We start from the raw sequence: 24,455 nt of genomic DNA, 5'->3' as shown, positions 1-24,455 counted from the left end.
GGCAAGCAAAAATCAGAACTGCTAGCTCTCAGGTGCTGGTGAACACTCAGCAGGAAAACTCTGTACAATGGCTTGAGAGCGAAGGAGAAACTCCTTGAAGTAAAACAAAATTTGAACTAGCGATCTTGCACAAGCGCGCCCCAGACAAAGTGATGCCGTGACTGTTGGAAACGCGACAAGTGCAGGTGACGCGACTTTTTGTTTGTCGACTCTTGACCTTGTAACCACATGTAGCTAAAAGTTTTCAGGCAGCGTGACGTCGGTACTTCGCCAGCCTATAGTCGCACCAAAAACTGTTGGTGGCGCAAGGAGAAGCTTGTCGTTAGGAGTGACAAGTCATCACTTCTGCTTTTCCTTGTTAGAATCAACAATCCACTTTGTTCTGCAGTGTTGAGAGTAGTGTTGGAGTATAAATTGCTGAGGAGACGTCGCGGAGGGCGAGCTTTTTCATCCGCAGGTATGACTTTGGTCATTTTTCAGCATAGTGGAGTGGAAAGGAATTCGGGTGGACACACCCATTCCCATAGCGCTGCACATCCGAACCAGTTCCGTTATTTTACGTTTCGGCACTTGGCCATCGTCAGGTAATAACAATGAATCATTGTTATTATCTGACGATGGCCAAGTTCGGAACCTTGTAAAATAACGGAACTGGTTCGGATGTGCAGCGCTATGGGAATGGGTGAGTCCACCCGAATTCCTTTCAGAGATGAGGCTGCAGGAAGCCTAAGCCCTTCTTCAAACGTGGAGTAGAAAATTTAAAAAAAAGTTTATTTCAAGAAAGCCCCAAAAGGAAGAAAAAGAAAAAGCCACGAAGTTTTGTTGCCGGAGGGAGTATAGCCAGTGCAGCCACGTGGACCGAAAGTTCATACTAACGTTACGCGCTGATATTGTTCAAATCAAGCTTGAATTTAGTTAGTCTTCATGAAAATTCGCCGTCCAGGAGTTCGTCATAAACAAATAGTTTTGATTTGATATGATGTGTGGCCAACCATAGGATTGGCCCTCGGTCGTACTAATGGAAAGTTTGCCATATCAGTGTTCGTCCTAACGCAGTTTGACTGTAGCATAGTCTGGACAATTAGAGGGTTTTTTTTCATGGCATCTTGACGTTCGATTAGTCAGGATTCCACCTGTATTGTCTTTTGAACTAAGTCACTTTTTGACTCCTACTCGAAGGTGCCACTATTCAATAGTATTTCCGCAAATAGTAGGCCGGTCTACTATTTTTTTCAAACTCGTCCTAACCCGGCTTTATAATTGAGGACGGTCTTGTATTCGAGGACGGTCTTTTATTCTTTCAACCCAATTTGACCCCGGTCTTCTATTTTCGCCACACAGTTTTACCCCCGTTCTTCCATTTTCTTCTACACAGTTTGAGCACGGTCTTCTATTTTTTCCCACAGTTTGAGCACGGTCTTCTATTTTAACATTATTCATTTAGTAGGCCCCGTCTTCTAATCGGAGACGGTCTTGTATTTTGTTCAATCGCCCCCTGCCCCGGCCTTGTATTCGAGGAAGGCGTTGTATACGAGGACGGTCTTTTATTTGCGGAAATACGGTCCCGTATTTTTTCGGTTTAAGTCGACCTTTTACAACTTAAAATAGAAGGAGAAAGGGTGGGGGTCGACTTACAACCGGGATTCGACTTATAACCGGGAACTATCAGTATCTTACAAAAAATGACCTGCACTGCATGCACGAGTGCACCATGTGTACGCATTTTTGCCAGTTTATAGGCCTTTTTCAAGTATTGGGACGTTATACCCTCCAATAAGGAATGTTTACATGGTTTATTGATGTGTTAGTAGCAGGAGGTGGTTAGTAGTGCTTCTTTGGGTGAAAACTTTAAAACGCAGAATTGAGACCTCCGGATACGGGGGTCGACCTATAACCGGGGTCGACTTACATCCGGTAAAATACGGTATACGTCATGGGGAATGACCCCCAGCCACTAATGACGTATATATACGTCATGGTATAAGGCTGCATTCGATTGTAGAAACTGGATCCCGATCCCCGCCGATCAGATCACTTTGATCGGACGGATACAATCGAATGTGCACAACCGATAATCCGTTTCAAGGCCTTAGCAACCGCGTTGCTACAGCTCATCCCGTAGTATCTGTATGCATTGTGGTGAACTCTTGACCTAGTGTACGCATATTGGGAGTTGAGTTTTGAGTAGATATGAGTCGTACCATGGAAATGAATCCGTAGAATCCGTCTCTGGGAGGTGGATTGGCTGGATCCGAATCCGTGCTCTCGGGATCCGGGTTCGTACAATCGAACATGTACAAATTTGGCTAATCCAGGTCCGGGGCTCACGGATTCGTACAATCGAGCATGCCCTAAATAACCATTTTTTACGTTAGATCTTTTGTATGTAGTTGTTCCAGGACATTTGGTATAGTCCCTGCGTCAAGTGCGAGAGGTAGCGGGTACGAATCCAGCTTTGTTACATGATGCATCGTGTTTTTTTTTCTTTTTTGCCCGATGTTTCAGCTAAAATTGCCGTCTTTGCCGTATTATACGCAATTTTGTCAAACTTGCGAGTCATACGCTTTGCTTCTTCTTTTGGGTGCTATATCAAGTTAGTCAGTGCGATGGTAGTAGTCTTCGTCTCCACTTCCCAAAGGTTCAAAGGCCCAGTTGCCAGGACCATAAAGTTGTGGAGTTGGCTATTTGCCCTACTTTTAGCATTTTTGTCCAGTGGCTGAATGGCACACCCTTGTAGCGGTAAAAGAGTTAACCCGCTTGAGCTGAGCGTACATGATCGGATGATAATACAAGCTCATAGAGGCCGTTGCTTGGCTGTCTACATAGTTACACCTAAGATCGTAAAAAATGACCAAGGTAAACTGAAGTTTTAATGTGATTAATCGGCCTGTAAAGGGTTAACCCGTTTGAGCTGAGCGAACATGGTCGGACACTAATGCAAGCTTATAGAGGCCGTTGATTGCCTGTCTACATGGTTAAAGTCATGGTAAATGTGTTAACTGTTTCTCTCTTTACAGGGATTTGACAAACAACAAATTTGCCACACTACCAGAAGATGTGTTCCAACCTCTGAAAAAAACTCTAACAGGAATGTAAGAATCGTTTTTGGATATCGCAATCGTTTCCTCGGAGGCAAGAATGCGATAGTACTAAGAAAGCAGACACTCTCAGTATGCTAGTGAAACCGAAGGTCTTTTAAAGAGCCTCAAGTGGCGGATTTAGGGGGTGCGTGGGGGCGCCCCCTCCCCCCTCAAAAGTTTCGACCTAGGTTTCGAAAAATAAAAGGCAGGGCTGGGGGCGCGCGGGCGCGCGGCCTGAAACGATTAATTTGTTCGTGGTGTGTGAGATTTACGGCTCCTTGACATTGGTTTTCAAAATGGCTGACCTGGGACAGTAGCATGATGTCATCTACCCCCACCCCATCCCGGCCGCAACCCCCCCTCAGCCAAACCCTGGACACGCCACTGGCCTGAAGTGTGTGCTTTTTCTGGATATCGCAAAAGGTGCTATTCCTAGGTTACGTCACCCTTCAGAATTTGCACGAATTTACTAGCGTACATCCATGCTAGAAACATTCAATGATGGACCCAGCATACATTGCAATCTAATTGCACTAAGGCTGCGTTCGTTTTAGCTACCTGGTAGAGTAGAGTAGAGTCACTCTACCCATAGAGGTAGACGGTAAAGGCAAGTGCACGAATGCTGTTCTACCAGATTTAGTAGTTTTCACGATATGTACGTAAAATGTTTTTCTTCTGTATGGAGTTGTGTACAGCTCCTTACGAAGGAAATGCATAGTGTGCCGATGAACACTCTAGCGAAAGAAGTAGTTTCTACCAAAACATGTAGATCGAAAACGAACGCCCCCTTATTTATGTCTATCGTAGCGTGTCAAATACGGAAAAAATCCAGCCAACGCAAATATACAGAAATAACCGACTAGGTGACGGCAGTTTCAAAATTTCGAACGAAAGGACGAGCTGAATCGACATGTGGAACGGATGTATTGCAAACATGTGAAAGTAATGTAGAGAAAAAAATGTGCTGGACAATCATGGAATTGCTTCTACCTGGTTTTCGCACAGCTCTTATCAGGAAGAATACATTGTACTAAAGAAAACAAATGTTACAGAGGGACTATTAGGTGTATTTCGAAAAATAACCGACGAGGAGACAACAGTCGTAAAATAGCAATGAAAAATATCAATTGTGCACTCATAGCCATGTATAAAACAATTAAAATGAAACAATTCCAGAACGTTTTCTCGTGACTATCATCAGTGGAATATCGTCACATAGTAAGAATCACTAAAACAACCAGTTATATTGCTAGAATAATATGAAAAGAAGCGTGAGAATGCAGCAGCTCGCGGTTATGCAAAACGCGTGTAGCGTGAACTTATGCAGTGTATCTGAGAATGTTAGGAGTAGATAAATGTGGCAGCTGTAAGTGCGTGTGGACAAAACTGGTGAGTGTGTAGCATTCACCAGTTTTGTAGCACTTGTAGCCCTCACACTTTTTAAATAATACGCACTCACCAGTTTTGTCCACACCAGAAACCAGAAAAGAATATAAAAAAGAATACATCGGACTTCACTTTGCCGATTGGTTTAGGAACCGCGGTCTCATCTTGAATGAAACGAAGACACAGATCATGCCGATATCGCCAGTACGATCTCAAACATTTGACTTGCAAGTGCAATGTAATGGACTGCCTCTGCCAACTGTTCGCTCTGCGAAATATTTAGGTCTCCACTTTGATGCGGACATGAGCTGGAACACCATGGTCGACCACGTCGCACGGGGCGTTGCGTCGAAAGTTGGCGTGCTCAGACGATACGCTACATTCCTGCCTTTTCAATGTCGCATGGCCTATTTTCGCTCTTTCATTTAATCACACTTTATGTATGCCGCTTCTGCTTACTTACCATTTCTCACGGCGTATCAAAGTCGACGGCTTAATGGTCTCTTCAAGCGTGCTGTACGCACAGTCTGTCGGGTACCTCCCGGGACACCCACAAGCAATATTCTTACACGCATAAACATCCAAACATTGACCACATACGCCAATATGTACCTTCTGGTTTTTATCTGGGGTTGTCTCCATGACTCCTCTAACATCAGCATGTTGTTCGCCGACTTTTTCAGCCGCAGTAATTCCACTCAAACTCGTGGTGGGCACAGCAATTTACTGATTGTCCCAGCCAGCACAACTGCATATCTTGCCAAACGTGTTACCTATGCTGGGACCATCTTATGGAACCAGCTCCCCGCTGCCGTCAGGCAAGAAAGAAAACGCAATCACTTTAAGTCAATGGCTCTCGCCTTTTTGCTTTTTATCTATGTTTCGCGTCCCCCGCGCGCTTGTATTTCACAGCCGGAGTTTAAAAAAACGGAACAATTTTTTTGTTTTGAAAATGCAATACAAATTTAATGCAAACCCAGAAAACCGGAAAATGTAACTCAGCTCACACACATGTACATTGTACATGTGTGTGCAATAAGCTGGGCCGCAAGTCACACAATCATCATGCCGCCTGTGTTTGGACCACAAGCATGGCAGAGGGGATACACTCATTATGTACAGTGCGGATCGGCTATAGGGTGGTCGGCTATAGTAATATACCTCTTATAGTGATCGTTTTCTCAAATTCATTTTCGTAAACCACCCCTTTCTATACATATCGGATCAGCTATAGTAATAATCGGCTATAGTAATATATCGGCTATAATGATACGATTTCTTTGTCAAAATGATCTTATTGCATACATTTTTCATCGGCTATAGTGATGATCATAAAATATTATACATCGTAGACCTACATGGCGAGATCTGATCGCGGCAGCCAGGAAGCGCTGGTACGACTATGATATCCCTCGGAGGAAATAATTCGAAATGCTTGGCGTGGGCTGTGCTTGTTGTTCCGGGGCATCCTCGAGCGAGATCGGAGGCAGTAATTAGTACCAGCACTGAAGCGCTACCGTGGTCTCCGCCGAGATGTTGGAGAAGGCATTCAGGTAACAGCGAAGACGATCAGGGACGCGGAGAAGCTTCTCCGTGAAATACGACATCACGATCGACCTGCTACTTGGAACGGTTTCACCGGTGATGAGTCGAGCGATGGCGACCCAGACTGAGACTCTACTCCCACTAATCGATCCTGTAGATATTGTTATGTCGATTGAATGTGTTGAAGTGTTTCTCTTCCAAAAGAACACATTTGTTGAGGACAGCAACTCCATGAAAACTCATGTCAAAAAATCACAAAGTAAGTTTTTGTTTCCGCAGGAAGTAGCTCTGCACTGCGCGTATTGCACAGTCATATGCACAGCACGCTTCTGCACGCTGCACTGATTCGAATGACACCATACACGCATTTGTCAGCCATACCTAAGTATGCATATCGCCTATAGTAATATATCGCCTATAGTGATATTTTCACGAAAATCAAACACCAACGCTATAGCCGATCCGTACTGTACTATTATGTCAATGTACATGTACATCAACAGCGCCGCGTCGCTTCACTGTACACAAATGCAATGCACGTACACTGTTTTTTTGGATGGCTTTTTTTATTTTTTTCACCCTCCCTCATTGATTTCATCGAATAAGGTGACGCGAAACATAGAAAAAAACGGCGTGGCCTTACCAGATAAATAAACCTTTTTACAAATGCTGTATGCACTGCTCTTTCCGTTATTTTCTTCCTATGCAAGTCGCAACTCCTGTTTTGAGTTGTTTTTCTTCTCTCTTTTTCTTTCCCTTCTTGTTGCTGTTACACTCACTGATCCTAATGCACAGATATACAGAATTCCCTCACCAGTGGGACCATTGTTATTAGGCTAGGGCCTGTTTTGGACTTCCCACTCTAAATAAAGAATACAAACAAACAAAAAACTTCAACGGACAGACTTAGAAGATCGATTACTGTAAAAGCCATATGAGCCGCAATCAGCGAAAACGACCCTTACAGTTTCGTAATCTTTTCAAGAAAAATGTAGGTTTGCAGCGTACGGCAAACCGTAGTTATCGCTGACAACCGAGCAGCAGGCAAAAGCCACGCGCGTGGCTAGGCGCGCAACAATGGGGGTGTCTGGCATGCAATGGCGGGCAGCCGTACTGGGGAAAGCCCAGGCCGCAGTACGAGTACGCCCATATGCGCGGGCGAGACTACCCCATATTTGCATAAAGGTATCAGCGCTACTAATGCAATGTTTACTACAAGCAGGGCTCATGGCGCCTAATCTCTATATTAGGAAGCAGTTCCTTTTATGGCACGAAAGGACTCCAGCGCGCGTACTAAGCCTCAGCCAAGGCACAGTACTAAAGCTAACCGAGTACGCAAGATAGAACAGGCGGTGTGGCGGAGCAAACATACCACGTATGGAAGAGGCGAAGTCCCCGGATGCCGCCCGGCCCACAATGACAGACACCACCATGCTTATATGGAAAATAAGGCGCGAGAGCCCACCAGGTAAGGCGGGCCACATAAGCACGTGGCAAGCGCAAATAGCGTAAGACGTACCCACGAGGCCACAACGCGAGAGTACGGCAGCATGAGCAGAGTACGAGAGTACGAGGCTGGATCAACGCAGGGCGGACCAAGGTGTGGTAGTGCCACAGCACGAGGCACCTCAGCAGTTGGAGGTGGCGAACGCAGGGACAGCATCAATATTGGCATCTAGCAGCAGCAGCAGATGGGCGTGATTTTCTTTTTTTTCTTCAAGACTAGCAACGAGGAGCAGCAGGCAACCCTCGTTTCAATCGTGATTGCTTAATCACATGGCAAAAACAACAAAAATGCAACCCCATTCTATGGTGCTATGATGTGTGTGTCTCGGGGGGAGGGGCGATAAGGTCGATTTGTGACGTTCAACGATTTTTGATCGCGCTGCGAACAGCGCGACGAGTTCTTCTTGAACTCCTTGCTTGAATTTATTCGAAGTTAGTTAGTTGAAGTGGTGTCGAGTGGCGACTCGAGTGTTCCTTGATATTGTTGCAATGGCTGCGGACGCCAGAGCTGTTCGCAGAGCACACGCGGCAGTCATTGTGTACAGCTAGCTCGAGCCTGGTGGGGAGTGGATGCTAAAGTAGTCGCTGAAGTTCAGAGTGAGGATGAGACGTTCTTTGGTTCCGACATCGATGTCGACAGCGAGGCGGAATCACAGCCGTCATCTCCAGCTGCGTTGCGGCTCAAGGTGGTCGATGAATCGTCAGGGTCGGAAGATGAGGGGTAATCATCTAGTTTAGGGTCCCAAATTATTTCGCACTTTCCCAGTGTTCTGTGTACTTTCTATGTACTTTCTGTGTACGTGAGAGCGTGTCAACCCCAGAAATTTGCAAATCAAGATCAAAAACACAGTAGTGCTATACACTGTAGCTGTTGATATGGATTTTTTATCCGAACCGATCAGACAGGGTACTGCATACTGCTGATGAATGCTGCGGAGCAGGGAGCCGAAGGTGTTTCGTTCCTCTCGAACTCTTTGCCTCCACGCGAACTCGCAGAGGTAGGTTGGAAACAACTCGCGAGACGTGCCGTGACGTGTTTGAGCTGGCGCTTCGCACGCATCCACATATTCTCGACATTGTTGGTATGGATGCTTCGATCATCCGGATCAACAAAGACTGAAGTGGTCGTCATGTACGATTACATCGTGGAGCTGGAGGTATATCCCGTCGCCAATGTTTCCAAGTTGGCCGTCGCAGCCCAGCCATCCGAGATTATTCTAGTTCCAGGCAGAATCCACTCGGTGATGAGAGAGCTACACTCAACCACGCTCTCAAGTACACAGAAAGTACACAGAACACTGGGAAAGTGCGAAATAATTTGGGACCCTAAACTAGATGATTACCAGATGAGGAGTCATCACCTGAGATAAATTCTGAGTCTGGGGCTAGTGACGGCAGCGACGTCGTGTCGTCAGCTGCGGAGGAAGAAATGGAAGACATTGCGGACCGACTCCACGCAGGATGCAGCTGCAAATAAGTCGATCATGTCTCCGCACTCTTCAGCTATTCTTTGTCATTCTAGCTGCTTACTGCACTATTTCAAAGGTATTCAAGCTGCCTACCCACCTTAGAATGCTGAATATTTATTGTGAACATACATCGTATACATACATTGCACCAATTTGGAGTACACCTTGTATATTGGTGTATACACCCGTTTTTGAATCGTTAGCATCCCCCCACCTCACAACAGAGCAACCGAGTTTTGCATTAAGCTGGGAGTGCCGATTCGAGCAACTGGTATAATGGCTCGCAGCTGAGCCAGCAAATGACTCCGCTTGGAGCAGGCGAATGACTCCGCATGGAGCCGGCAAATGACTCCGCATGGAGCCGGCAAATGACTCCGCATGGAGCAGGCGAATGACTCCGCATGGAGCCGGCAAATGACTCCGTATGGAGCCGGCGAATGACTCCGCATGGAGCCGGCGAATGACTCCGCATGGAGCCGGCAATTGACTCCGCATGGAGCCAGCGAATGACTCCGTATGGAGCCGCCGATTTACTCCGCATGGAGCTGCCAATTACTCCGCATGGAGCCGCCGAATGACTCCGCATGGAGCCGCCAATGCCTCCGCATGGAGCCGCCAATGACTCTGAATAGAGCCGCCAAATGCTAGATATATAGAGATGCATAACCAGTTGAGAGCATATATTCTCATGGACTATACAGATACCGTCATGTGTGCGCCAGAAACATGAGTTGAGCTAGTGGGTGGGAGGGTGGGAAGGAAATTGTTTCGGGAACACCTGTTCCGCAAGTTGCACGCTCGAAAGTCCAAACAGCAATGACATGAAAGAGACATTGTACAGGATATTGAAGGGCGCGTGCCCACGTGACTCGCGCATGCGTGCAGGTTGGGCCAGCTCGCTGGGCTGGCTGCTAACTCGCGTTAGCATGCTAACGCTCATTTAGCATCCCCCCACCTCACAACAGAGCAACCGAGTTTTGCATTAAGCTGGGAGTGCCGATTCGAGCACCAGCCAAGTGCACCACTTGCATCAGTGAATAGCAGCAAGTTGGGGGACGGCGTCCACTTAGGGTGTAGGAAGAAGGACCGGCCGTTCTACTATTCCAGGAGCTAAGGCCATCAGCGAAGGTATTTGAGGCACTCTTCGGAGAGCTTGATCAGGTAATACGGCTGCCGGTACCAGTTGGCAAGTGACCACAATCTGCAATGTGCGTCCTGGGACTATCACTCTTGTAGCAAACGAGAGCTTTCCCAAAAGATACTCGAGTTGACATTGGGTAGTTGAAGCTGTGTTGAGAGTGGCCCGTAGGAGGTCGTGAAGCTTGGCAAGTTCGTCCATCGGCAGACTGATGTGAGCGCGCGGGTGTCCAGGATGACGCCGATAAACGTCAGGACGTGGGCTGGACCCTCCACTTTTGCTGACGCCAGAGAAACACCGAGGTATGTAAACGCACGGCGCCGAGTAGCGAGTTGCTGGCGAGCTAACACAGGTCCAGAGCATACATCGAGGAAGCACTTTTGCTGACGCCAGAGAAACACCGAGGTATGTAAACGCACGGCGCCGAGTAGCGAGTTGCTGGCGAGCTAACACAAGTCCAGAGCATGCATGGAGACAGAAACGTTAGTCGAGGTATTTCCCGTAATGGGAAGATGCCAATAACGTCAGGAATTGAGCTGGACCCTCCACTTTTGCTGGGGCCAGAGAAACACCGAGGTATGTAAACGCTCGGAGCAGAATAGCGAGTTGCTGGCGAGGTAACACAAGTCCAGAGCATGCATTGAGGAAGTAACATTAATTGAGGTATTCCCCGTAATGCAACAGGCGTGGGAGTGCGAACTGCCCGCACACAATCCATTCACTGGCGGATGCGACAGAGTTCCATATAGCTGGCCTGGAGCGTAGTACAGTCTGAAGGGCAGGACGCTCTCATAACAGTATTGATCCTGCCAGCGGTTCAACAAGGGCCACTCCTCCGGGCAGACGGGAATTCGGCAGAATGCACTTTTAACATTGAGCTTAGCAAGATACAGCGGGGCGAGCAATTGTCTAATCATGTTTGCAGCATTGTCATCTTGACATTGTGGAGAGACACGGTCTGCTGGAATGTAATCGTTGACACTTCGACCCTCCAGGCTTTACAAAGGGTGTGTCGTGTGTAACTTCCCGTTCGTCTAGGAACCGCATCTACGCCGGAACAGCACAGAGGCGAGAAAGGGGGTGAAGAACACGGGCCAGCTGTTTCAAGCCTGCTGCAAGAAACGGATCGGCCAGCTGTTTCAAGCCTGCTGCAAGAAACGGATCGTTGCGCAGAAATATAATCTGGGTTAGCATGTGACCGTGTTAAATTCAATGGATCCCAGTTAGTTGAGTGGTTGCCGATGAAACCTACCACAACCCCTCAATTACGACCATGTGCAACATACCTCCGGAGCATAGGATCAGGATGTGAGTCCAGTAATTTTGAGAAGTGAGAAACTGAGTGCTTACACAGTTACTGATGAGGCCTTACACTTTGCCCTGGGATGCTCCTGTCGGCACTGGAGGTAGCACTGCCTGAGCTGACGCGTGCAAGCGCCGTACTCGTAGTAGCGGCATACGGTTGCGGTACGTGATGCGGGTCTGTACTGGTGAGTAGGACGAAATGCGCACGGAAATGCTGGCGAGTGCACTGAGCTGCACTGCTGGCAGGCGGGTCGTGCTGTTCCAGTACACCGCGAGGCGCAGTTGCCACAAGTTGATATTGATAACCTGGCTTTGGAGATTTATTTTATTTTCCATTGCTATCAGGTTCGGCTTAATTCCCTCTGTGCTGCGCTGATGAGTCCACAAAGGACGAAACAGTTGTCCGCAGATTGAGTATTGATAACGTCCAGTTTCTAGGTGGCAAAAGCTGGCGATTGGCCGCGACGATCGTGGCCAAATACGTCCACAGGCACTCGTGAAACGCGGTGAGGAACAGTGGAACACAGACCATTCATGAACACTGTCCAGGTCTCAACTCAAGTGCTACCGTCATGCAGCCTACGAAGCGCAGTTCTGGGTTCGGATTCAAATAAATGCTAGTGCGCCAGAAGAGCAACATATGTCATGAGGGGCTACGGAGTTGGAACGTCGCCGGAGCTGGACTGACTGCAACTGTATCGGGCAGCAGGAAATCGAAGTCCACGAACTCGCCTCTCTGGACGCGATCGAGAAGGGCCCGTATAGGACAGTCAGGTTCACCTGCTGTTGGTGCTGCATGCGTATATGGCGGTTGTCACTGCACCGGGCTCCCAGTAGGGTCCGGCCTGCTGGCGGCGAGCGGCGATACGGATCCAAGTAGAGCGAGGAGAAGCTGGGTGGCGTTGGTGACGGCAGTGGACAGCTCCCGTTGTTACTTCCAACAGAAAATCAAAGTCCACGAACTCGCCTCTCTGGATACGAATTACGATCGTCAGGCTCGCGCCTGCTGTTGCAGTGGTGGTGCTGCGTGGCGGCCGTCGCTGCGTTCGCAGTAGGCGGGCGGCGGAGCCAGGTAGAGCGAGGCGATCCGGAGAGGCTGGACGCCGGTTGGTGACGACGACATTGTTTCAAGGCACAAACAAGGGTCGCTGAGATCGCGTGGAGGTACTTCATTTCAGGAAACCTGATGATGGCGCAAGCTAAAAAACCACAGTCGACGTTCCACTGTAGACGACGACATTGTTTCAGGCACCAACAGGCACCAACAGGCGTCACTGAAGTCTGAATTGAAACGCAGAGATACGAGAATGCAAGCTTGAAAGTCTAACGAAAGGAAATTGTTTCGGGAACACCTGTTCCGCAAGTTGCACGCTCGAAAGTCCAAACAGCAATGACATGAAAGAGACATTGTACAGGATATTGAAGGGCGCGTGCCCACGTGACTCGCGCATGCGTGCAGGTTGGGCCAGCTCGCTGGGCTGGCTGCTAACTCGCGTTAGCATGCTAACGCTCATGAATATTGAACTTTTTCTTGGCTGAGGTCCTTCAGTAGATGTGTTTCAACAAATTTCTAACCAAAAAGGAATTTTGAAATTTTTTACCCTAAGGGCTGAGTCGCTGGTTGAGGCCCATAACGAAGTGCAAACTCTAACGAGTTAACGAGGAGAAATCTGTCGTTAAAGTAGAAATCGTGATGATATATTATTATTATTATTTATTCTTCTTTTACTAGGGAATTCCCAACAGGCGTCAGCGCCTTTTTACAGGGAACCCTAGGTATAATTTGATGGATGAGCGAAATTCAGCTGGTGAACTAGACATGTGGCAAGCCGGTGGAAGTGTATTCCACCTGGCAGCGCCCAAATAAGAAATTGCACTAAAGCCATATCGGGTGTTAGCGGGGGGCAGAACAAGAGCAGCAGAGACTTGGCCACGGGTGGTGGCTGCAGTGCGAGCACCATGGGCGCGCAAGGTAAAGCGGTCTCGCAGAAGAGGACTAGCAAGTCCATTCAGGCAGCGGTAAACAAATACATAGGTTTTGAAGTTGAGGCGTTTCTCAAGGGAGTACAAGTTAGTATGACTGTATAGAAGAGTGGTGGGAGTCATTCTATCCAACGAAAATATTCTCTTTAATGCTACGCGACTGGCAGTAAGAAGCTTGTCATATAGGGCTTGTGATAAGCAATGAATATATGCAGTGCTGCCAAACTCAAATGTGGACTGAATGATCGATAAATAGAAAAGTCGTTTGCCAAAAATGCTGATATTCTGCTTTGCATGGACAAATGCTCCGACCTTCCCATTGACATTTGCACATACTGCATCCACTTGGGTTGAGAAAGACAGATGTTATGATGATAAATACACTGTCCTATTGAGCGTTGAGAATGAGTGAGAATCATTACCTTTGGTACACGTAAACTAGCCACTTTTGGGAAATCGTTATAATATATGCGTCTCGTTAGAATAATAGCTTTTACAGTATATTTAATAAGTCGACAGCTTTCACAACGGAACGGAAGCGCATCGCTTTTGGATAGACTGTGCTGACACATCGTGTGTTGCACCGCGTTGATGAAGCTGTAAGTGGTTGGCAGAACATTATTGCACTGTCTGCAAGAGGACAAGGAGAACAATAGCTGTCACCCTGGTGCACACCGAAATGTTGGCATGCCAACCAAGGCAGCCAGGCGCATCAAAAATCAAAATTTTCAAATCAAAGTCCTCATCAACTGGAGCTCCAGTCTTTGTCTTCGTCCTGTAGGTCTTATAGATTTTCTTTCCTTTGCGCTTCAAGCTGTCAATCTTCGTCTCGATTTGTGCACCGGTGACCTCAGTCCAGCCTTCAGCTACTCCGGTCTCGTTGACCCGCTTCGCTATCTCTGCGTACTTCTCTTGAGCTGTCAATGTAGAACCTGAAGCACCTACATGTACAAATATCTGGCACACAAGAGGGAATACCGGAATTCAATTTTAAAAATTATTTCGTCATCCATCTCCTCGATTTGTGCTGCATGCAAACGACGTACGTACCTCCACATAGCTCTTCATCACGGCACGCTCCATCTCGTTATTGAACACGGTTTTCGGCATGATGGTTCTTCGACACAAACACTTTCAACCTCACCAGATGTACTACACTCCAACAAACAGCTTTCAAATCACCGCGCCAGACCAACTCTACAGGCAGTAAACCTTTCCCAGTGCTCCTCCGCGAGCTGGGCAACTTTTCCTGGCGGAAACGCGCCAGGAACGTCACGTGAGCACTTTGTCATGACAACTTTCCCAACTGCCGTGTTTTATCCGTGCGTGTGAATGCGCCCTAAGCGTACTGACCGCTTTTTATCTTGCGACATTCGTGGATAGTTGCTTCATAACTTGTTTCCATGTGTTGTCTTCTTCTATTTTACATGGCTCATTATCCGAGTGTCGAAAATGTGATTGAGATTTGCAGAAGTGTTATCATTTTCAATTTTCCTCTTCACTTTTCTGAATGTAGAAAAATAGCACAGAGCAGAATTCAGATGCTTCCACCAAAACTCTTCCATGGCCTTGCAAAACTGGGTTATTTGTAAGTAACGATATAATTAATGTACAAGCCTGTGGTCACGGTCTTGTGGCTCTGGATGTCTTTTGGATGTCCCCATCGATTCTTTTGTCTTTAGGAGCCGGCACAGCTTTGAATGTGTCAGAGTCTGACTGAGAATCTAACAATCTACAGTCAGTTTCAAAAAGACTAGCAATCCTGGCAATCGCCTGGGACGTTTGCCGTCTTACCGTATGAGCTGCCTGGAAAAACTCGCCGTGACCTCGACGAAATATTCCGCGCGAAAGCATGCAAAATCACAACTCACCGGGTACATGTAGGTCTGGTTTACAACAAACGAGTGTTTCCTCGTATCGATATGGACTCAGAGAGGGCATGTTGAATGCTGAAGCGCGGCAAGGGTCCCACTGAATTCGTTTCGTGACCAAACAGTTTCTTTGAGCTGCAATGCAATTTACTCTCACCATGCGACGAAAACGACACGGACACGGACTCATTCTCAAGGTCGTGACTTGGCAAAGCCCACCGGCCGTGTGACTTCGACGACATTTTGAGAAAAGCAGACGCCTGTGAAAGCTGATAGAAGACGGTATTGACTCTTAAATTCAAATAAATTGGCGATCTTGAAATACTAAAATAATTCTCAACAAGAAATCGATCGATCGATGTGTCGTGAATATGCATCACGGATCCGCGTTAAGCGGGATTCACAGAAGCTTTTTTTGCGATGCGACACGCGATGCGACGCGATCTGCGACGGCCGCGTACGATGCGAACTCGCGAAATGCCATTCACAGAAGAAGTCAGTGATGCGACAACATCTTTGCTGATTTGGCTACGTCACCATGATATACGCGCGGTTTGATACAACTTGTACAAATTTATAGGCAACTCTTGAACCTTTGTACAACTTTGTTGTAGAAAAGGTCAAAACCGTACGCCAAATCGCTTGTCGCATCGCATCGCAAAAGTTGAGCCAAGCTCAACTTCTGCTATGGCCTGCGATGGCCCAGTTGCGGCAGTTGCGTGGGGTGCGACAAGGCTGCGATTTGGGGTTTTCCCGGTTTCGCGCCTGTCGCATCGCGTGTCGCATCGCAAAAAAAGCTTCTGTGAATCCCGCTTTACGCTCATTATTATGTCTTTTTTTGTTTATGTGTTACATAATGTTGACTTCATGCTGATGTCTTGCATGCGTGCACCGTTTTGCAGCTCTCAGCCCGGAGCATGCGCAGCGAGCCTGTGGCTCCTTTTTTGCCGCCTTTTCCCTTTTGCATGCTTCACTTGTCTCAAATAAGGTTTTCTCCTTTTCAAGTCACCTAATCCTTTCAAGTAACAAGTGCAATGTCGTTCCGTGAACCGGAACCCCTCCATATTTGAGTTACCAAGACGTATTTGTGCGTGGCTATACAAGCTCTCCCACTCAACATGTTGTAGTTGTTAGTCTACCATTACACTCTTCATCACTGCATCAGCTCAACCGCCACCACTGGACTGCCTTTTTACACTCTTTTATTGACGAATGAACAAGAACACGGAAAACGACTACATCTTGACAAGACGACAGACCAAAGACTAGCTCACACAGTTTCGCGCATGCGCACAACACCACCAACCAATGACGCGTGTCCACAGCGACCAAGACGAAACAAACACGTGACACCAAATCTACCACAATATCCCGACCAAAAAAAACACATACCGTCCTCGGTATGACCAAATAAAACACAATACGCAGAGAGACGCAACCGCAAACAGCAAAAGTAGCCACAGGACCAACGCATGTAGCTCCCCAGAAAAAAAATCAGGGCAACCAAAGCCAGAAGAAAGAAAGAGAGGTGAATGTTAAAGAGAAGAGAAGAAACACTGCATTGCTGTCTAGCCACGCACACACAAAAAAACACAGGCTAAACCTAAGCCTAAAAACCGATGAGCCCTGCCCATCCACACAACGCCAGCCAAACCCATGACTGTCACCGAAAAAACAAAAATAAATAAAATATATACATGGCAACGACAAACAAGCAGCGAGTCTAGCTCCCAGCAATGAACCGGGGCTCACCCTGATCGGACGTTCGTTGCCTTCGATGTGGACTGCCACAAGGAGAACCAACCGTGGTTCACCATGATCAGACGCCAGTTCCCAAGACAAGTAGCAATTCAAACAAACTCCCGTATGCACGCACGCATGCACACACATAAACACTCACCGGAAAACAAAGAAAAGAAGAGAGATATGGAGAGAAGAAAGGCGGCGCATTCCCAGCCAGCACACGACTTCGGAGCAGCAGGAAGCCAACTGCGAAGCTGATACTCCACTCGTCTCAGGACAACGAAACGGCGGACGCACAGCGACACTTGAACACAGCTCAGCGGAGGGCGTCAGCTTGATTGAATTGAGTAGACGACGACGACGGGACGACGACGACGGGACACCGGACGACGACACAGCACGACGACACAGCTCCACGACGAACGTTCGAACACGGACAGGGGTGACGAATAAAGCAGGACAGTCCAGCAGTGACGGGAGCAACACACATCTCAGGGTCGTGAGCTGCGGAGGCAGAACTCCGCGTCGAGAGATAGTTGGGCGCCAAATGTTGTAGTTGTTAGTCTGCCATTACACTCTTCATCACTGCATCAGCTCAACCGCCACCACTGGACTGCCTTTTTACACTCTTTTATTGACGAATGAACAAGAACACGGAAAACGACTACATCTTGACAAGACGACAGACCAAAGACTAGCTCACACAGTTTCGCGCATGCGCACAACACCACCAACCAATGACGCGTGTCCACAGCGACCAAGACGAAACAAACACGTGACACCAAATCTACCACAAACAGTTCAAAGTTGCGCACACGATGTGCCAGTGTATTCAACACGTAACTACAGCGCAATGACTTCTAATCACTCACACCGTTTCTGTGTTGAGTGTATATTCACATGGCGTGAGCCAGTCAAGTGTCAGTCAGTTCGGCAGGAAGCGCGAGCTTTTTTTAATATATTTTTTTAAACTAGAAAACACAGCCCTACTAATAATCAGGGGAAGAGGACAACTGAAATGACACTGGACAACAAGCCAAAGGGGAGTAGGGGCGATGTGCCGATGTGGTTGGCGAGGCTCATCCGACCGGAGGTCTCGGAAAGCTCCAACAACAACAGGTCGTTTGGTGCTTGATCAGTAAAACAGTGAAAAAAAGTTTGATTTGAAGACAGGCTGGGATTTGAACTCACAAAACCATGGTCAGCAGACAGCACTCATAACCACAAGGCCAAAAAGGAAGAGATAAATCGTGGTTTTTCGAAAAAAATCAATACTGGTTTCTAGGGCAAATTGTAAACCATGGGAAAAAGCCAAAACCCTGCAGAAATTCTAATTCCTTTTAACGGCTGGTGTCATGCAGGGTCACACACGCAACGGGAAGACTTCGTGGTAGTAAAATAGATATTTCGCAAACAGCAAAAAGACAACCCTTTCTCTCTTCCTTTCGAAGAGCCGAACTACTTACTCGCCGAGCCTCATCCAAAGCAAACTCTGAAAAAGCCCTACACTACAGTCAGTTTCAAAAAGATTAGCAATCCTGGCGATCGCCCGGGGAGTTTGCCGTCTTACCGTATGCGCGCTCGAGAGCTGGCTGGAAAAACTCACTGTGAACTCGAAGAAATAATCCGCGCGAAAGCATGAAAAATGACAACTCACTCACGTCGGTACATGTACCGGTACGTCTGGTTTACAACAAACGAGTTATTCCTCGTATCGATATGGACAGAGAGGCTCAGGACATGTCGAAAGTGTGGTAAATGTTGACGAGCGGGATGGGTCCCAATTCGTTTCGTGCCCAATTTCTTTGAGCTGCGATGCAATTTACTCTCACGATGTGACGAAAACGACATCGACACAGACTCATTCCCAAGGCCATGACTTGGCAAAGCTATCCGTGTGACTTCGACGACATTTTGAGAAAAGCAGACGCCTGTGAAAGCTGATAGAAGACGGCGTTGACTCCTACATTCAAATAAATTGGCGATCTTGAAATACTAAAATAATTCTCAACGAGAAATCGATCGATGTGCCGTTGTATTCAACAACACGTAGCTACAGCGCAATGACTTCCGTGTTCACTCACACCATTTCAGTGTTGTGGGTGGGTTCACAAGTGTCTTTGTTCGGCAGGAAACGCGAGCTCCAACAACAACAAATCGTTTGGCGCAGCCACCCAGTCCTTCTTTGGCTTGTACTTTTTGTACCAGCGTGACCACCAAAACAATGAAAAAAGTTTGACTTGAAGATAGTTTGGGATTTGAATCACAACTTCATGGTCAGCAGACAGCATTCATAACCACAAGGCCAAAAAGGAAAGGATAAATCGTGGGTTTTGATAAAAAAATCGATACTGACATCCAGGGCAAATTGTAAACCATGGGAAAAGGCCGGAAACCTGGCCGAAATTCTAACTCCTTAACGGCTGGTCCAATTGTTCCGAAACCTTCACAGAACAATTTGCCGTGTCCTAACAAGCCATTCTATGTACTTTGTTGTCCAAATTTCCCTTATCTTCATACTTTTTAAGACCAAAACCTGATTGCTAATCTTTTTGAAATGGACTATAGTACGGGATTCAGCGCAGAGCAAAAATAATTACTTCAAGTATGAGTCATGATACAATGCATGCAGTGTAGCCGTGAAAACTGGTGAATAAAGAATGCAGTAGGTTGGCAGCACGTGACCCGTCGTACCGCAGTACGCGACGGCGTCGCGGCTTAGAAATGAAAGGAAACACTGCGAGAAAAGACTAAACGAAAATACATGTCCCTTTGTCAAAACTTAGAAGAAACAAACAAAATGCGACCAAGAATCATTTTGAGAGTCAACGTCAATACTCTTGTGCCGTTGTGCAAATTCTTGTCTTGCATTGTGCAACGCAAGAAACAAACCACCTACGAAATAACTCGTGAACTAACCGTAGGCTAAATCACTACATGTACGCGAAATTGCGTTCCAAAATAAACTGAACTTTCTGAGACATTTCATATTTCACATCCTGAGAGAAATATTGAATAAATGGTAAATACATAATAAACAACATATGGCCACGACAGCCTTCCCAACATACCCCCCTCCTTGATACATCCGTATCAAAGAATGAGTAAAATGAGAAAAGAGATCGAACTGACTAAAGATGGCGATAAGTCCATGTAAAACGTGCGTACGGACTGTCAGCCTTTCACAACCGGACATAGCCGTACAACTGACCTGGTTACCTGCTTGCCTCCGACCTGGAGCTTAGCGACACGCACTCTGCCGTCAGAACCAGGGTAGACCTCCAACACCCGTCCAAGAGGCCACCTGCCACTGGGGGTATCAGCTGACACAACGAGGACGATGTCACCTCATTGCGGTTTCTCGACTGTAGTTGTCCGGAGGTGGTCTCTTGATCCACGGCTCCGAAACCTGGTATCTTCCGTTCTTGTAGGTCATCGACTGGACCGTCTGATCAAAAACGGCTTGATCATCTGCACAGAATTCGTACAACTGGGGAAGTTTCTCCACCTCCCACATCCTTCTCACCAGTGCATTCAGGTCAACGTCCTTTCCAAAGTACGTGCGGGTGAAATTTGTCATCTGTTCAGGCCTGGTGCTCCTGCCAACGCATGTCCACCCGAGTGGCGTTCTGCTTGCGAATGGCTCATGAGCCTCACCATAGACTTCCTCCATGCACCTGTGGAGACTAGCGTGGTCAAGGCCGATCAGCGCCTCTACTCGCTTCTTCTGGCATTGCGGAAACTCGATGCCGTTGAGGTGCGGATACCGTGTCTGATCTACTGACCAATCGTGAGGTGTAAGGTCACCGGTGACATTCTTGGCAGTCAGAGCAGAGAACTGTGTGATAAATCTGCCATCCAGACTCTCGATGTGGTAGTCGACTGGCATGGTCTCTAGGGTCTCGATGCGGCCGTTCAGCGTGCTCACTGACACTTCTTGTGTGGGAGCGCTAAGCTCTAGCTGTGCCGCAACATCGCAATTAAGGTAAGACTGCGTGCTGCCGTCGTCCAGCAGCGCGTTGACCTTGACATTCTTGTCGCCGTGGCGAAGTATGACGGGAACGGTTCGCAGTGCGACAGCTCTAACGCTGACACTACTCATATGTGTGGCCATGGAACTGGTGTCACCCCCCTCCGTGGAGGCGCTAGACTGGAGCACTGGCTTCTGTGAGGCTCCATTCGAGTCTGTAGTAGCACTAGACTTTCCGTGCAGCAACGCGTTGTGGGTCTCTGTCTGCACCACCGGGCTGCGACCTGGGACAGTTATTTCCCAAATGACCAGAGTTTTAAGGCAACGGTAGCAAAGCTTGAGCGTCCGGGCCTTCTGCCAACGCTCTGCAATTGACAGCTTCCGATACTCTAGGCATTTCCAAACGGGATGGACCTTCGTGCAGATTGGGCAACTGCTGCTGCTCTGGGCCTTTTTGGGCTTGTCAGCGAAGAATGCCTGATGCTTCACTCCACCATGACTGGCCTGGCCCTTCAGTGGGTGACTCTTTGCTGTTTGAGTGGATCCTACTGGAGTTGCCGTGGAGATACCTTGGATCGTCTCCTGGGCTTGTACTTGGAACTCACTTTCCAGCTCCACCCATTGCAGAAGCGCTTCGACAGATTCAGAGGTGCTTGCCTGGTGTATCCACTTCTGGTAGCTCAGCAGAAGAGACACCCCCAGTTTCTGTGTTAGCCGGACATAAAATGTCCCGTTAGCCAACTCCTGTGTCTGACCACTAGCCTTCAAATTCACCACCGCGACATCGAGTAGCTCCGCAAAACGCTCCAACTCCTCGGCGTTTGCAGATCTCATCGCTGGGAACTTCTCAAGGGCTTCTAGATGCACTGCAACTAGACGTCGCTGACCACCGAACTTGCGTTCCAGCCTACGTCGTGCTGCCTCATACGCCTCGGCCGAGTAGCCAAGAGTGTCGATAGATCGTAGTGCATCGCCCGCGAGGTATTTTCGGAGCTGCAATAACTTCAGCCCATCCGGAAAGTTAGCGCAGCCAATGCACATCTCAAACGCCGCCTGCTACTCATATTGCCGCTTGTCGCCCTTGAATGTTGGAATTGACACTTTCTCTAAATGTCGGTACAACTCGATTCTACCAGAACTACTCGCTTGCACTGGTAGACCACTCGGCGAAGTCATGGCTACTGGAAGACTGCTTGGCTGCACAAGACCATAATCTTCATGGTGCGACGCGTGACCCGGCTGACCAACTGGTATTTGTTGCATGACCGGTTGGGTCGCTGGTGGTGTAGACATTATTCCAGACTGATTCGGCAAGACGTGCGTCGGGAAGTCGGGCGCCGGCAAGAAACCCGGTGGTGTTCCAAATGAGAATGGATGTCCAGAATGGGTCGGCGGTGGAACTGGCGTACAAATTTGCTGATCCCGGCACAAATGCAGGTGTAGAAGCCGAGAGAGTATGACTTGCAACTGCACGAGGCTGCACAGCTGGAGTTGGTTGCGTCCCACGAGGAGGCTGCACTGCAGGAGTTGGTTGCGTCTGGGCTGACTGCATGAGTATGGTCGTGGCCGACAATGCTCTGGGTGGTACACTGACCCCACTTGAACTACGGTTAGGGGCAGTGATTACGTTTCTTGCCGAAGCTGCCGACGTAGATACCGGTGCCTGCTGCGCGCCAGACTGAGCAATGCCACGTGCCTGGTTACTCCCTGCAGACTGATGACCAATGTTCAGTGGTGTTGCCATGGTTTCGGCGCTTGCCATGGCAACCGGGTGAACTTTTGACAAGAGCTCCGCCGTAAACGGTAATGTAGGTACAGACGACAAAGAGACTGGAAAGGACACCTTAATCGTGCGTGACTTGTCTGTACTCACATTGGTTGCCATGGTTGCACTTGACGACGACACAATTGGCTGGCTCTCTCTGACGCTTGCTGTGTCAGCCCCAGGCGGTTCGTCCTGTCTATCACGATGGTCACCACTTGGAGTTCCCAGGGGGAGTACCGGTGCATTTGCTCCCAGACGTGCTCCCGAGGAAACGGCAGGCGGCTGAGGAGTCCCCTCAACAGTCGCACTCTGGCTGACACTGGATGCAGACACATTCCCAAAACGACTGAGACTCTTCTCAGCACACATGTTCTGTTTTTCCTCAAGGGCCTTGCTAGGAGAGTGTGGCGGGGTCAACATCCTCCCACTTGCTCTGGGATTCTCCAAGATCTACGTCAACATTGCCTTTACTAATCTTATGTTCTTGGCTCTGGTGATGGAAGCTGGCAAACTTTCACCCGTTCTGGCTCGACTTGGCCTCTTGCTTATTTCTGCCAGCATGTCGCTGGTCTTGCTGACAGCATCGCTGTAGTCGACGTTGATGACCTCTATCTCCTCGTGCACTTTTTCTGTGGGTAGTCCTAATTCTGCGTACCGAGTTACCAGTTTTAGACACACATCCACAGCGTTGTGAACACTCTCAGTCATGTCATCTAACAACCTCTTGATCTCTTTCGAGGTCGCATCCTCTTCGTAGATCCTGCTGAGCAACAAGTTTCGATTTCGTGTGACATGGAACTTAGCCTTGGCCTTCGCTTTCTTGCACTCCTCAAGATCCATGTTGTCCAGCGAAAACCCGAAATGCTACTCGCTACCACACTGCGCTTGGTGAATGAACCACTACTCGAAAACCACCCTCTGCTACCGATTTGTCATGCAGGGTCACACACGCAACGGGAAAACTTCGTGGTAGTAAAATAGATATTTCGCAAACAACAAAAATACAACCCTTTTTGGTACAAACCCAGTTTACGTAAACCACGATCTAACTATGCAACAGAGAGAGGCCCGTCGAAGTCTCCTGCCGAAGTACAAGCAGCTCCGTTCATCCTCTGCTACCATCCTCTGCTACCAATTTGTCATGCATGGGTCACACACGCAACGGGAAGATTTCGTGGTAGTAAAATAGATATTTTGCAAATAACAAAAAGACAACCCTTTCTCTCTTCCTTTCGAAGAGCCGAACTACTTACTTGCCGAGCCTCATCCAAAGCAAACTCTGAAAAAGCCCTACACTAGTACGGGATTCAGCGCAGAGCAAAAAATAATTACTTCAAGTATGAGTCATGATACAATGCATGCAGTGTAGCCGTGAAAACTGGTGAATAAAGAATGCAGTAGGTTGGCAGCACGTGACCCGTCGTACCGCAGTACGTGACGGCGTCGCGGCTTAGAAATGAAAGGAAACACTGCGAGAAAAGACTAAACGAAAATACATGGCTACCCAGGCCAAATGAATAATACATGAACCCAACAGTTGAAACTATCATCACTATACATCTGACGGCACTCCTTCACTGATGACCATCAAAGAAAAACGTTTCTGAATTTTTGCTCACATATTTTATTTCATTGGGCCACCCAGAATTAATTCGTTGTTTCGGGCCACCCGACCGACAGTCTTGTTTTCACCC

At 48.0% G+C, this 24,455-nt stretch overlaps 1 protein-coding gene across 2 annotated transcripts in view; it reads left to right on the top strand.

Moving 5' to 3' along the window:
• Nucleotides 1–24,455, top strand: part of LOC135821148 (uncharacterized) — a 127,467-nt gene that overhangs the window by 46,275 nt on the left and 56,737 nt on the right. For both annotated transcript variants that reach the window (XM_065334212.1, XM_065334211.1), the window contains 2 exons: nucleotides 3,018–3,092; nucleotides 14,929–15,000. In XM_065334212.1, the coding sequence (XP_065190284.1) occupies nucleotides 3,018–3,092; nucleotides 14,929–15,000 (147 nt within the window). The remainder of the gene's footprint in view (nucleotides 1–3,017; nucleotides 3,093–14,928; nucleotides 15,001–24,455) is intronic.

The sequence above is a fragment of the Sycon ciliatum genome, chromosome 7 (genome assembly GCF_964019385.1).
Source record: "Sycon ciliatum chromosome 7, ocSycCili1.1, whole genome shotgun sequence".
NCBI lineage: Eukaryota > Metazoa > Porifera > Calcarea > Leucosolenida > Sycettidae > Sycon > Sycon ciliatum.
Note: the sequence above shows the minus strand (reverse complement) of the source record. Positions and strands in the feature narration are given on the sequence as shown.